Source organism: Cololabis saira, chromosome 2 (assembly GCF_033807715.1).
Source record: "Cololabis saira isolate AMF1-May2022 chromosome 2, fColSai1.1, whole genome shotgun sequence".
In the NCBI taxonomy this organism is placed as follows: Eukaryota; Metazoa; Chordata; class Actinopteri; order Beloniformes; family Belonidae; genus Cololabis; species Cololabis saira.
In genome coordinates this window covers 53,571,430-53,586,104 of record NC_084588.1, presented here as the reverse complement: position 1 = coordinate 53,586,104, position 14,675 = coordinate 53,571,430, and the positions used below count along the sequence as shown (strand labels likewise).

General features: G+C 40.4%; 1 protein-coding gene across 1 annotated transcript in view; it reads right to left on the bottom strand.

Moving 5' to 3' along the window:
* ulk3 (unc-51 like kinase 3) overlaps positions 1-14,675 on the bottom strand; it is a 59,658-nt gene continuing 44,983 nt past the window's right edge. The window contains exons 15-17 of the mRNA XM_061711647.1: positions 8,885-8,932; positions 8,658-8,721; positions 1-1,313 (exon numbers count right to left, since the gene is read on the bottom strand). Coding sequence (XP_061567631.1) covers positions 1,297-1,313; positions 8,658-8,721; positions 8,885-8,932 — 129 coding nt within the window. The 3' untranslated portion in view covers positions 1-1,296. The remainder of the gene's footprint in view (positions 1,314-8,657; positions 8,722-8,884; positions 8,933-14,675) is intronic.

Here is a 14,675-nt window from a genome sequence, read left to right as displayed (position 1 = left end):
AAAATTGTTGTTTTTTCCAGTGATGAGTCTTGTTTTAAATGTAATGAGATTTTTTTGACTTAAAATCAGACATTTTAACGAGAAATAAGACAAATATTCTTGTTAAGATTGTGAGTTTTTGCAGTGCAGCTACCAGATAACGCATTAATGTACCGATGTGTTTGTTTATTCAATGAAACATACTGTTTACAGTATAAATTTTGACCTAAAAGGGTTAAGAAGTTTCCATTTTTTCCTCTGCTGAAGTCCTTCTACCGTCCAGGTAGGTACAGTTTAAGATTAAGATTCCCAGAATATTCTAATTTTTTGAGATAGGATATTTGAGTTTTCTTAAACTGTAAACCATGATCAGCAATATTAAAATAATAAAAGGCTTGCAATATTTCAGTTGATTTGTAATGAATCCAGAATGTATGACATTTTTATATCATTTTAGAAAATAAAGAACTTTATCACAATATTCTAATTTTCTGGGACAGTTCTGTTTTGGCTTTGCACGAGCACGGGAACCTGGACCTTCGGTGCCAAACCTCAGAAAATGCCAGGCCCGTGTAAATAAGGCGGAGGTTTTATCTCTGCAGCGGCGGCGGGGGTTTGGTGGGGGGGCTGCGGTCCACCCACAGTAAAGGCAGTGAAGAAGCCGAGGGCGAGGGACTGTATGCATGTTTGCACAGGCCATTAAATCATTTACCTAAAACTACAGATCTAAACAGCTGAGATTCATCTCAACAACTTACATTCCACTCCATCTGACGTTTACTGATTTATTTATTTATATCAGTTTGCCAGTGTTCTGGGCTGAAATAAGTGCTGCAGTCTCAGTTTCACTCCTTTAGCGTGACAGTGTGGTATTGTGATACAAGCTGTCCAACATTTACATATGAATGCTGCGTTGGGAGGAAAGGGGGAGGAAAGGGGGAGGAGGCGACTCACTCCGACACTTTCAAAGTGCACGAATCCTAATATTGAGAGCTACTTTCAGAAGCTCCACAAGTCCGTTTTACCTTGACCGCCCCTCCCCTCCTCTCCAGTATTTGGGGGGAGGAAGTGAAGTCTTTACCTGCCAGTTCACTGGGTAGCAAAGCTATTCAGCAGCGGCCAGAACGCTAGCTGCTCTTGGCTGCGGCGGCAGCAGCGTTCCCTCCCAGACAGAGTTTTCTGGGCTGGTGAGGACGTGGGGTGATCTGAGGCGGAGGTGAAGGTGGAGGTGGAGACGAAGGTGGAAGTGGAGGCTCCGCGTCAGCCAGACCCTCTCCCCGGCGGACACGTCCCGGTCTCATCCCGCTGCCGCTCCGATCACTGCACACAGCAGGCTGAGGAGACACGACTTTATCAGCACAAACACATTCAAACGTTTGCAACTGTTCAACCTCCCAGAGGTGTCAAAAGTGTTCACATTCATTACTCAGGTAGAAGCATATCGATCAGGATTTGTCATTTAAACCATAGGTTTGTAAAATAGCGTTTTTCCATCTCCGTAATATTGCAAAGATTAGGAAAATCCTCTTGCAGAGTGATGCAGAAAAACTAGTTCATGCGTTTGTATCTTCTAGACTAGATTACTGTAATGTGTTGTTAGCAGGATGTCCAAGTAATTTGCTGAATAGGCTCCAGCTGATCCAAAATGCAGCAGCACGAGTGCTGACAGGAATTAGCAGGAGAGACCACGTCTCTCCAGTGTTAGCGTCGCTCCATTAGCTACCTGTAAAATTCAGAATTCAATTTAAAATGTTATTACTTGCGTATAAAGCCCAAAACGGCTTAGCTCCGCAGTATTTACAAGACCTGATAGTGCCTTATGTTCCTGGCAGAGCTCTCCGCTCTCAGAGTGCAGGTTTACTCGTAGTTCCTAGAGTATCTAAATGTAGATTTGGAGGGCGGGCGTTCTGCTATCAGGCACCATTACTATGGAACCAACTTCCAATCTGGGTTAAGGAGGCTGACACCACCTCCACCTTTAAAACTAAACTTAAAACCTTTCTGTTTAGTAAAGCCTATAGTTAGTGTTTAGTAAACCTCTAGCTGGTGTTGGTAAATCTCTAGGTAGTGTAAACTCTAGTGTGTTAGAGTCAGTAGTCATAGTTGCAGCTATAGAACAAGACTATAATAGTTAGTCTCAAATATAGCTTGGTGGTAGATATGCTGCTATAGGCTTATGCTGCAGGGGGGACCAACATGATCCACTGGGCGGTGCCTCTCACCCTTCTTCTCCTCTCCTCTTCCCTGCCTCTCTTCTCCATTACCATTTTTATTTATTATAAATATCTCATAGCTATCGTTTCTGTCCATCGTTCCTGTAGTTTCTTGTGCCGGCCCCCCTTTTTCTCTCCTTTGTGCATGTTTGCAGGCCGGAGCCTCAGGAGCTGCGTTCTGGCCTGCGTTCCCGGTCGGTCCCGCGGTGATGCTCCTGCACAGGACGCTCTCAGACCGACGGGTCTCGTGTGATCGTCACACCAAGACACTTCAAACCCCCTCACACTCCCTGACGGGGGGCGGGTGGAAGTCCCTCTGCTTTTTCCTGCTGAAATCCACAACCAGCTCTTCAGTTCTGTTGACGTTCAGCTGAGGTTTTTTCCCTGGCACCGGTTCTCCAGATATTTGACTTCTGTCCTCCAGGCCCACTCATCATTGTGGGAGACGAGTCTTCAGCTGCAACACCCGGGCTACGTCAGGCTATCACCACACTGCAAAAACTCTAAATCTTACCAGGAATATTTGTCTCATTTCTAGTTAAAATGTCTCATTTTTAGTCAAAAAAATCTCATTACACTTAAAACAAGAGTCATTACCAGAAAAATAACTTGTTATTTGACCATTTCCACCTGTTTCAAGTAAATTTTCACTTGAAATAAGTAGAAAAATCTGCCAGTGGAACAAGATTTATCTTCTCATTTCAAGCAAAAAAATCTTGTTCCACTGGCAGATTTTTCTACTTATTTTAAATGAAAATCTACTTGAAACAGGTGAAAATTGTTGTTTTTTCCAGTGATGAGTCTTGTTTTAAGTGTAATGAGATTTTTTTGACTAAAAATGAGACATTTTAACTAGAAATAAGAGAAATATTCTTGTTAAGATTTGGAGTTTTTGCAGTGCAGCTACCAGATAACGCATTAATGTACCAATGTGTTTGTTTATTCAATAAAACATACTGTTTAGGGTATTAATTTTGACCTAAAAGGGTTAAAGACCAGGGGTGTCAAACTCATTTTTCTGGGCGGGCCGGATTTGACAAATTTCTTTCTCGCAGGCCGCACGCTCAAAATAACAAAAACGGTGTGAATTTTTTTTCTAATTCTTTTTTTTTTACTATTGTTATCTAATCCAATATCAGTTTAGTTAATTTTAAAGGAAATATGCACTTTGTTTACACTCTAATTATGTAAAATATATTTCTTCAGGATCTTTTCTTGAAATTTCTCGTTTTTTTTTTCAAATTATGTATAAGATACTTTTAATATCATTTTACAAAGATAAACAGATATCTTTATATTTACGCCAGTGTGCCGAAAAAGTCAGCACTTCTTTTTTAACTGTTTTACTTTGTCGCTATCCTCGTATTCAAAACTGAAATTCTCAGAATAAATATCTTCTATCATCTTTTTTAGCAGTGATATTTTTCCTGCGAAAATATATAATAGTAGTCAGTTAATAAAAATAAACGACCGTCTACAAAGAAATAAAATCGGCAAATGCATTCTAGAAAACTGCTCTATTTGTGGAATAACGATGGATTTGTAGAAGAAATATATTATTGGATATGCTGCGATTCATGGCAATTATTTATGCCTTCCTTTTTAGTCAATTAACATTTTGTTTTTTTGCGTTGGAAACTTCTCGCGGGCCGCACATTTGACCCCCCTGGTTAAAGACCCTCAAGTTTCCATGTTTTCCTCTGCTGAAGTCCTTCTACCGTGCAGGTGTGTGACGTCAGCGCTTCACGCTTCCTGTAAACTGGACAACAAAAACACTGCCTGCCGCGTAGTGTGCGATATAAAAACGTGTGGGGGCTATAGTTTTATGGTACGCAGCACTTTGCTGCTTATTTTGGTGTTTTTTTTGGTCGTGTCAGGTCACAGACGGGCCTGGGCGTTGCTGATCCTCTGGAGTTTTCATCCTCTCAGGTCACAGACGGGCCTGGGCGTTGCTGATCGTTGCTGATCCTCTGGAGTTTTGGTCCTGTCAGGTCACAGACGGCCTGGGCGTTGCTGATCCTCTGGAGTTTTGGTCCTGTCAGGTCCCAGACGGGCCTGGGCGTTGCTGATCGTTGCTCAGATCCTCTGGAGTGCAGCTGCCGCTGGGCCGGCGCCAGCGGCTACGCTGGCTGTGGTTTTATTAAAACAACAACAGCAGCAGCAGAAGAACCACACACTTCCTGAACGCTAGAGATGTCGCTGCCCTTCCTCCATCCATGTTTTCTTTTTTTTCCCCCTCCCCTTGTTTGCTAATTCATAATTCCCGAGGCATTTCCTGCTGAGAACAGGATATTGTCTGGCTTTAGGTATCAACCCTCCGTCCAAGAGCTGAGCCCAGAACATAGTCAGGCTTTGTGTGCACACATTACCTCTTAGGAAATATCATTTTCCATGAGTGTAGACCAGGCGTCGGCAACCCGCGGCTCTAGAGCCGCATGCAGCTCTTTAGCGCCGCCCTAGTGACTCCTGGAGCTTTCTCAAAAATGTTTGACCTTTCTTTTCCTTTTTTTCTTATTTTTTCTCTTTTTTTTCTCTTTTTTTCCTTTTATTCCCTCTTTTTTTCTTCTTTTTTTCTTCCTTTTTCCTTTCCTTTTTAATCTCGACATTGCGACTTTTTTCTCGACATTTCGACTTTTTTCCCAAAATTTTGACTTTTTTCTCAACATTTTTTGACTTTTTTCTCAACATTTCGACTTTTTTCCCAACATTTTTTGACTTTTTTCTCAACATTTCGAACATTTCGACTTTTTTCCCAACATTTTTTGACTTTTTTCCCAAACATTTCGACTTTTTTCCCAACATTTTTTGACTTTTTTCCCAACATTTCGACTTTTTTCCCAACATTTTTTAACTTTTTTCCCAACATTTCGACTTTTTTCTTGAAATTTTGACTATTTCCTTGACATTTCGACTTTTTTCTCAATATTTCAACTTTTTTATAATAATAATAATGACTTGGATTTATATAGCGCCCTTCAAGGCACCCAGAGCGCTTTACAGAAATCATTATTCATCCATACACATTCTCACTGGTGGTGGTAGCTACATTTGTAGCCACAGCTGCCCTGGGGCAGACTGACAGAAGCGTGGCTGCCATATCGCGCCTAACGACCCCTCCGACCACCACCAACATTCATACACATTCAAACACATTCACACGGGGCAGGTGGGTAAGGTGTCTTGCCCAAGGACACTACGACAGCAAACTGGGACAGAGCGGGATTCGAACCGCCGACCTTCTGATCATTGGACGACCCGCTCTACCACCTGAGCTACTGCCACTCAACATTTCGACTTTTTTCTCAACATTTTGACTTTTTTTTCTCAACATTTCGACTTTTTCCCCAACATTTCGACTTTTTTCCCCAAACATTTCGACTTTTTTCCCAACATTTTGGCTTTTTTCTCAACATTTCGACTTTTTTCTCAACATTTCGACTTTTTTCTCAACATTTCGACTTTTTTCTCAACATTTCGACTTTTTCCTCAACATTTCGACTTTTTTTTCTCAACATTTCAACTTTTTTCCAAACATTTCGACTTTTTTCTCAACATTTCGACTTTTTTCTCAACATTTTGACTTTTTTCCTCAACATTTTGACTTTTTTTTCTCAACATTTTGACTTTTTTCCCCAAACATTTCGACTTTTTTCCCAACATTTTGACTTTTTTCTCAACATTTCGACTTTTTTCTCAACATTTCGACTTTTTTCTCAACATTTCGACTTTTTTCTCAACATTTTGACTTTTTTCCTCAACATTTTGACTTTTTTCCTCAACATTTTGACTTTTTTTTCTCAACATTTCGACTTTTTCCCAAACATTTTGACTTTTTTCTCAACATTTTGGCTTTTTTCCTCAACATTTCGACTTTTTTCCCAACATTTTTACTTTTTCCTCAACATTTCGACTGTTTTTTCTCAACATTTCGACTTTTTCCCCAACATTTCGACTTTTTTCCCAAACATTTCGACTTTTTTCCCAAACATTTTGACTTTTTCCTCAACATTTTGACTTTTTTTTCTCAACATTTCGACTTTTTTCTCAACATTTCCACTTTTTTCTCAACATTTTGACTTTTTTCCTCAACATTTTGACTTTTTTCCTCAACATTTTGACTTTTTCCTCAACATTTTGACTTTTTTTTCTCAACATTTCGACTTTTTTCTCAACATTTCGACTTTTTCCCAAACATTTCGACTTTTTTCCCAAACATTTCGACTTTTTTCCCGACATTTTGACTTTTTTCCCAACATTTTTACTTTTTTCTCAACATTTCGACTTTTTTTTCTCAACATTTTGACTTTTTTCTCAACATTTTGACTTTTTCCCCAACATTTTGACTTTTTCCTCAACATTTCGACTTTTTTCTCAACATATCGACTTTTTTCCCGACATTTTGACTTTTTTCCCAACATTTTGACTTTTTTCTCAACATTTCGACTTTTTTCCTCAACATTTCAACTTTTTTCTCAACATTTTGACTTTTTCCCCAACATTTTGACTTTTTCCTCAACATTTCGACTTTTTTCTCAACATATCGACTTTTTTCCCAACATTTTGACTTTTTTCTCAACATTTCGACTTTTTTCTCAACATTTCGACTTTTTTCCTCAACATTTCGACTTTTTTCTCAGCATTTCGACTTTTTTCTCAACATTTCGACTTTTTTCTCAACATTTCGACTTTTTTCCTCAACATTTCGACTTTTTTCCTCAACATTTTGACTTTTTTCCTCAACATTTTGACTTTTTTCTCAACATTTCGACTTTTTTCTCAACATTTCGACTTTTTTCCTCAACATTTTGACTTTTTTCCTCAACATTTTGACTTTTTTTTCTCAACATTTCGACTTTTTCCCAAACATTTTGACTTTTTTCTCAACATTTTGGCTTTTTTCCTCAACATTTCGACTTTTTTCCCAACATTTCGACTTTTTTCCCAACATTTTTACTTTTTCCTCAACATTTCGACTGTTTTTTCTCAACATTTCGACTTTTTCCCCAACATTTCGACTTTTTTCCCAAACATTTCGACTTTTTTCCCAAACATTTTGACTTTTTCCTCAACATTTTGACTTTTTTTTCTCAACATTTCGACTTTTTTCTCAACATTTCGACTTTTTTCTCAACATTTCGACTTTTTTCTCAACATTTCGACTTTTTTCTCAACATTTCGACTTTTTTCTCAACATTTTGACTTTTTTCCTCAACATTTTGACTTTTTTTTCTCAACATTTCGACTTTTTCCCAAACATTTTGACTTTTTTCTCAACATTTCGACTTTTTTCCTCAACATTTCGACTTTTTTCTCAACATTTCGACTTTTTTCTCAACATTTCGACTTTTTCCTCAACATTTCGACTTTTTTCCCAACATTTTTACTTTTTCCTCAACATTTCGACTGTTTTTTCTCAACATTTCGACTTTTTTCCCAAACATTTCGACTTTTTTCCCAAACATTTTGACTTTTTCCTCAACATTTTGACTTTTTTTTCTCAACATTTCGACTTTTTTCTCAACATTTCGACTTTTTTCTCAACATTTCGACTTTTTTCTCAACATTTTGACTTTTTTCTCAACATTTTGACTTTTTTCCTCAACATTTTGACTTTTTCCTCAACATTTTGACTTTTTTTTCTCAACATTTCGACTTTTTTCCCAAACATTTCGACTTTTTTCCCGACATTTTGACTTTTTTCCCAACATTTTTACTTTTTTTTCAACATTTCGACTTTTTTTTCTCAACATTTTGACTTTTTTCTCAACATTTTGGCTTTTTTTTCCAACATTTTGACTTTTTTCTCAACATTTCGACTTTTTTCCTCGACATTTTGACTTTTTCCCCAACATTTTGACTTTTTTCTCAACATTTTGACTTTTTTCTCAACATTTTGGCTTTTTTTTCCAACATTTTGACTTTTTTCTCAACATTTCGACTTTTTTCTCAACATTTTGGCTTTTTTCCTCAACATGTCGACTTTTTTCTCAACATTTCGACTTTTTTCCTCGACATTTTTACTTTTTTCTCAACATTTTGCCTTTCGCCATTTGTCTTCATTCTAAGGCTTATATGAGACTTTTTTGCGGCTCCAGACATATTAGTATTTTGTGTTTTTGGTCCAATATGCTCTAAAACATTTTGTGTTGCCGACCCCTGGTATAGACAGTGATATATGTGGGTTTTTTTACACATATATTGTGCATACGAGTACTAATTTCTCCAAGTTCCACTTTCACAAGGTGGGCTTTGTAAGAGCCGCTTGCTGTCGGGCGGCCGTCACGACCGTTTAACAAGCGCGAAAAGGACACTTTGTGGTTCCGTTGGCCGTCCAGTCCTCGCCCAACACCGACCACATTCCTCCGCCAGCCCTTCACGCTGGTATTTATCCAAATAACTAAGAGGTTATAGAACCACACGGCCGTGCCCAAGCAAATACTTCATGAATACGGCAGGAAAACTCACAGCTTTTCACGGAATCTGAGAGAGATTCTCGATCCAGAGACACATCCCTCTGCGTCTCCTGCATCTGAAACATAAGAAGAGGATTTTCAGTGTTTACTGATACAGATTTATCCAGTAGGGAGATATACCCTTGAACGGCATCTGTTTTTTATATAAAAAAGCATATTCTGCTCTTTCACCGCCAAACTTTCCATCCTGAAAACATGAACGTGAAGGGCCAGCCTTACCTTGATATGCTTTTTGAGGTATTCAGCTCTGGTCATGAGGCTTTTTATCTGTCGAGAGGCAGAAAATTACAATAAAAGGTCTATGGAGATTTAAAACAAGGATTTTTTTTGCCCTTTTTTTCTCTTTTTTTTTTATTTTATATTTTAAAGGGTTAAAATCTTTAAAAAATCATGAATATTTGATTTCAATAATTAGGTCAGATGTAGGTGAAAAAATAGCTCAATGAAAGTAGAATATAATATTAATGTATAATATGTTTTATAGTTACTTTATGAAATGCGCATTTTTTGCGCTGAAGCGTACAAGTGTAACAATTATTAGAACTGTCCCGGAGGGTTAAACACAATAACTTTGCATCAAAGTCTGATCAGCCTTTGCTGTCGTGATCGTGAGGACCGGTATGGCGTTATCTTTGAGTCATTAAAGGAGCGAGCGACAACACATCTGCACGTGCGCTTATTTCTTTGCGCGAGTGAATTATTTCGTGTCACGTGCGTGGATTTCAATAGCCGCGTGCACTTGTTTGATGTTCGCGCACATATTCAGCAACCGAGTGGAGCAGAGGGAGGTGCGAGTAGGGCTGCAGCTATCGAATATTTTAGTAATCAAGTATTCTACTGAAAATTCCATCGATTAATCGAGTAATCGGATAAAACATATTTTTGTTTAGTTAAAGAGCAATTATAAATATACATAAGATGTTAGATGTTAATTGACATCACTAAGACTAAATGATATAATCCAGTAGGTTCATGGCTGTGCATTTAAAAACCCTGAACTTACACCAGTCGACCAAATTCACTGATTCACTCAAAAAACTAAGGATCTTACCAAGAAATGTTCTTATTTCTAACCTAAAAATGCCATTACACCTGATAACACAAATCACTTAAAAGGTTAGCTGTTTTTCCCACGTGTTTCAATTGAACTTTCATTTGTGTCAAGCACATTTTAAGTTCTAGTTAAGTTTTAAGGTAGAGTTTTGGCAGTGTTCAAAATAAAATTATGAGACCTCCTGTATTGGAGCACATTTTCTTTTAGTTAAAACTGTTGCGGGAACAGAGGTTTGAGCTGGTGAAATTAAACGATTCCTCGAGGCAGAGAAAATTCCTCGATCATTTTTTGTAATCGAATTACTCGAATTATTCGAGGAATCGTTTCAGCCCTAGGTGCGAGTGAGTAAAAAACGCTGCTTTGCCCGCGCTGGATCGCTCCTGCTCTCCCTCTCTCTCTCCTGGGCTCTCACACTCGAAGCAAAGAGTTTTGACAGTCTGGGGGTGGAGACCAAGGATGACCCCGGCCCTCTTATGATTGGTCATTTTCCAGCCCCCCCCCCCCTCCCCCACGTGGGTGCATTCTCTGTTTTCTGCTGATGACTGAATTGGAATTGGAAGACGAAGAAGAAGACGGAAGGAAAAAGAGAACGAAAACTTAAGTATTAATGTGACGGTAACGTAAGTATGCTGTTGTATATTTGGTTGCATATTTTATAGCAGCTAACTTTTCAATCCGTCTTCTTCTTCGTCTTCCAATTCCAATTCAGTCATCAGCAGAAAACAGAGAATGCGCCCACGTGGGGGAGGGAGGGGGGGCTGGAAAATGACCAATCATAAGAGGGGTCATCCTTGGTCTCCGCCCCCAAACTGTCAAAACTATTTGCTTCGAGCGAGCAGAACTCCATCCGTGAGAGCACAGGAGAGAGAGAGGGAGAGCAGGAGCGATCCAGCGCGCGCAAAGCAGCGTTTTTTACTCGCTCGCACCTCCCTCTGCTCCACTCGGTTGCTGAATATGTGCACGAACATCAAACAAGTGCGCGCGGCTATTGAAATCCGCGCACGTGACACGAAATAATTCACTCGCGCAAAGAAATATGCGCACGTGCAGATGTGTTGTCACTCGCTCCTTTAAAGGTATTGTGACATCATTTTTAACATGCTTTTAACACTATTAAAAGTCTTGGGCAAAATCCCTCAAATGTGTCTAAAAGAGTGTAACAAGAAAAACTTCACTCTAGTACTCTTTTCCTGGCTTTTTATTACAGTGTTTTTTTGCGCCGTGAAAAATGCTTCCTTTCCCCCCTTTCCTGTCAATCATTGCGCCGCTCCTCCTCCAAACCTCCTCCTCCTCCAGCCATACGCTCACAGCGGCGTCGGAGCGACAGGCGAAGCATGCACGGAAAAGCAGCAGGGCGAACCACAGCAAACAATCATAAAAATAAAGGCATGCAAGCAGCACTGTCCCCTTATCTTAAGTCCAGTCAGTGGCCGCGGGTCTTCTTAGCAGTTTTCCTCCGGTGATTAGAACAAAAGAGGCTCTAAACAGCTCCGTGTTAAGCCTCATTTATGGTTCCGCGTTAAATCGACGCAGAGCCTACGCCGTAGGGTTCAGCGTACGGTGCGCGTCGCCGCGTAACCCTACGCCGTAGGCTCTGTGTCGGTGTAACGCGGAACCATAAATCAGCCTTTATGGTGCGCTGGAGAGGAGAGGAGACAGGGAGCTGGGTGGAGGGGGCGGTGATTTAGCGGGCCGTTACGTAACGATCCGCCACCAAACCAGGTGAGCCGTTTTTGCATAGTTATGCGGAAAATCCCAGAAAGCACACAATACACTGAATGTTAAAAGTTCGTTGTTTTTTGGGTGTAATTGATGTCAAGACACCCAACAAAACACAAAAAATCAAGAAAAATGTGTTTTTCATGTCACAATCCCTTTAATGACTCAAAGATAGAATAGAATAGAAGACTTTATTTATCTCCCAGAGGAGATAACGCCATAGACCAGCACCTTTGCTGCGTCATGGCCCTAATCTAAAAGAAAATAAATAAATCTAGTGCTGGGCGGTACACCGGTCCATACCGCATACCGGTGTTTATTTTTCTTATGATATGAATTTTTCATATACCGTAATACCGGTGAGTTTGTACAGTAGCTACACAACATTGGGAACGCCGCGCGGCGGAACGTAGCGCCGCTGGAAAGTGTTTCCCCTACCGCTGTATGGGCCTGGCGGGGCCGCCAGGCCAACGAGACCCCCCGCCAGGCCTAAAAAAAAAAAACAATGATCATTTACGTTTAGGAGCCTCTGCAGCTGTTCTGCAACGGGAGTCAACCTGCTTCGTTGCCTAGTAAAGCCTGAATTATGGTTCGGCGTTAAATCGAGGTACGCGGCGACGTGCACCGTACGGCCGCTCGCTGCGTACCCTACGCCGTAGGCTCTACGTTGGTGTAACGCGGAACCATAAATCAGCCTTAACGATGCCAGTACCGCTGCTGAGAGCGCGTGCATATTATTATAAATTATGGGATGTATAGAGTTTGTAGCTAGCCAACTATGGCGCCGGCCAAAAAAAGAAAAAATATGGCGGGCGACAGACAACATGATATAAAGAAATGTTTCTGCAGGTCCGTGTGTTTGTGTTTGCATGAGACGCTGCAGGGAAGCGTGAAGGAAAACACAGCCCGACCACACACCAGGCGTCCGCGGGGTCCTAGCGCCGGCACACGCGAGGCCATGCAAACCTGTATTTATACTAGTGTGGACATTAATGTTTTTCTACAATATTTCCTCCTCATGACAGTAAAATAGGCCATTCTAAGCCAATTTACTGCAGCAATTCCTTTACAAATCATTAGAAAATGTGATTAACACCCAGTTGTGCATGAAAAACAAAAATACTGTGATATACATTTTTGGTCATAGCGCCCAGCACTAAATAAATCCATCCCTCTGGAGTCGTCCTGCGTTTGAGGCTCCTCATAAAAGCAGACTGACTATGAAGATTTGCATAACAGTCCTTTAAAACAGCATGTTGGTGTTGTTAAATAATCAACAAAGACCACAAGTTCTTGGTTTCCTGCTCCCACTCTAATCTAACGAAACCACAGAGCTTTAATCACAAGCTCTTTAATCAACAAGGACAACAAATATTGGGCACGGCAGATATCAGTAACATAAAGTACAGATAGAAACCGAGGATCTTTGCTAATCTCTAAACTCTGAAAGGCGAGACTGTCTTCTCCAGCAGATTTAAGCTCGCCCGCGGCCGCGGCCGCACATGTTGGCTGTTTTGCATTCTCACATACACACCTGCTTTCAATTAAACCCCCACCCCCCCCCACCCGGCCTGCGTTAGATTATTACAACCGCATCTGAATTTACTTAAGACCAGCACCCATAAAACTTCAAATGTGGGGCCGGAGCGGCCCCTCAAACCCCGCCCTCTTCTTATTTCTGGGAGAGTTTTATATTGTTGGTTCACTAGTAAACACGTGTTATGATAAAGAATCGTCACGTTTTCAAGCAGCTTTTCAGCAGTTTGGGCGGCGTTAAGTCTCCTGCTGATCGTGTTCCACCTCGTCTTTGCCAGGGTTTTTTTTCCTTCACTGTTTTTCTTGGCAGAAACTTCCAGCTCAACCAGACATCCATCACGACGGCCTGATTGGGTTCTCTCATCTCCACCGCCGAGCCAAACCACAGACCCACAGAGTCTGATCCAGATATGCAAAGACACAGTCGCATCGTCGGCTCTGAGGAAACGTCACATGGACGTGAGCAGGAGCTGCAGCTATCGAGTATTCTAGTAATCCAGTATTCTAGTAATCCAGTATTCTACTGAAAATTACATCGATTAATCGGATAAAACATTTGTGTTTAGTTAAAGAGCAATTATAAATATACATAAGATGTTAATTGACATCACTAAACTAAATGATATAACACAGTAGGTTCATGGCTGTTCATTTAAAACCCTGAACTTACACCAGTCGACCAAATTCACTGATTCACTCAAAAAACTAAGATCTTACCAAGAAATGTTCTTATTTCTAACCTAAAAATGCCTTTACACCTGATAACACACACATAACTTAAAAGGTTAGGGGTTTTTCTCACGTGTTTCAATTGAACTTTCATTTATGTCAAGCACATTTTAAGTTCTAGTTAAGTTTTAAGTTAAGTATAAGATTAGTATAGTATTAGTATAAGATTTTGAGTTTTGGCAGTGTTCAAAATATAATTATGACCCTGCTGTATTGGAGCACATTAGACACCAGTGCTGCTTGTTTTATCCATGAATGACTACAAAACTACCCAGTTAGCTTTATTATGTTTTTATTTTTCTGACATTTTCTGCCTTTTCTTTTAGTTAAAACTGTAGCGGGAACAGATGTTTAGAGGAACCTATGTATGTACCGGGTTAGAGGGGGAACATATAGGAGAACGGACCAGAAGAATATAGCGTGGATTGAAAATAAAAGTTAAGCACTGAGTTACATGTGTCTCCCGTCTGAGCATGATGTTACTAAAACCAAACATATCCGCCTCTTTCTTCTTCCTTTACGTGTGCGGCGTCAGCGCGTTGTGCCGCATTAAATGTAGTCCGGGTGAAATACGATGCTTTGAGCTGCAAAATTAAACGATTCCTCGAGGCAGAGAAAATTCCTCCATAATTTTTTGTAATCGAATTATTCAAGGAATCGTTTCAGCCCTAACCCTGCGTTCACACTGAAAGCGTCACGGGCGTCATAGGCGTCTGGCTGCCATTCATTGTCTATGAAAAACGGGCGTCGAGGAGCGGCGGGCGCGGCGGGACCGGCGGGTCAATTTAAAAGTTGAAAAATCTGAACTTTATGCAAATGAGCAGCGTTGACGCCGAGGCAGCGTCCAATCACAGACCGGGATTCCCGAAGCGAGAACCCTCAATGCAGATTGTACTTTCATGTTCACACAAACGTACACTGATTCGCATGCGTACAGGAGCAGAGCTGTCACTAACAAACTTATTTTATCAG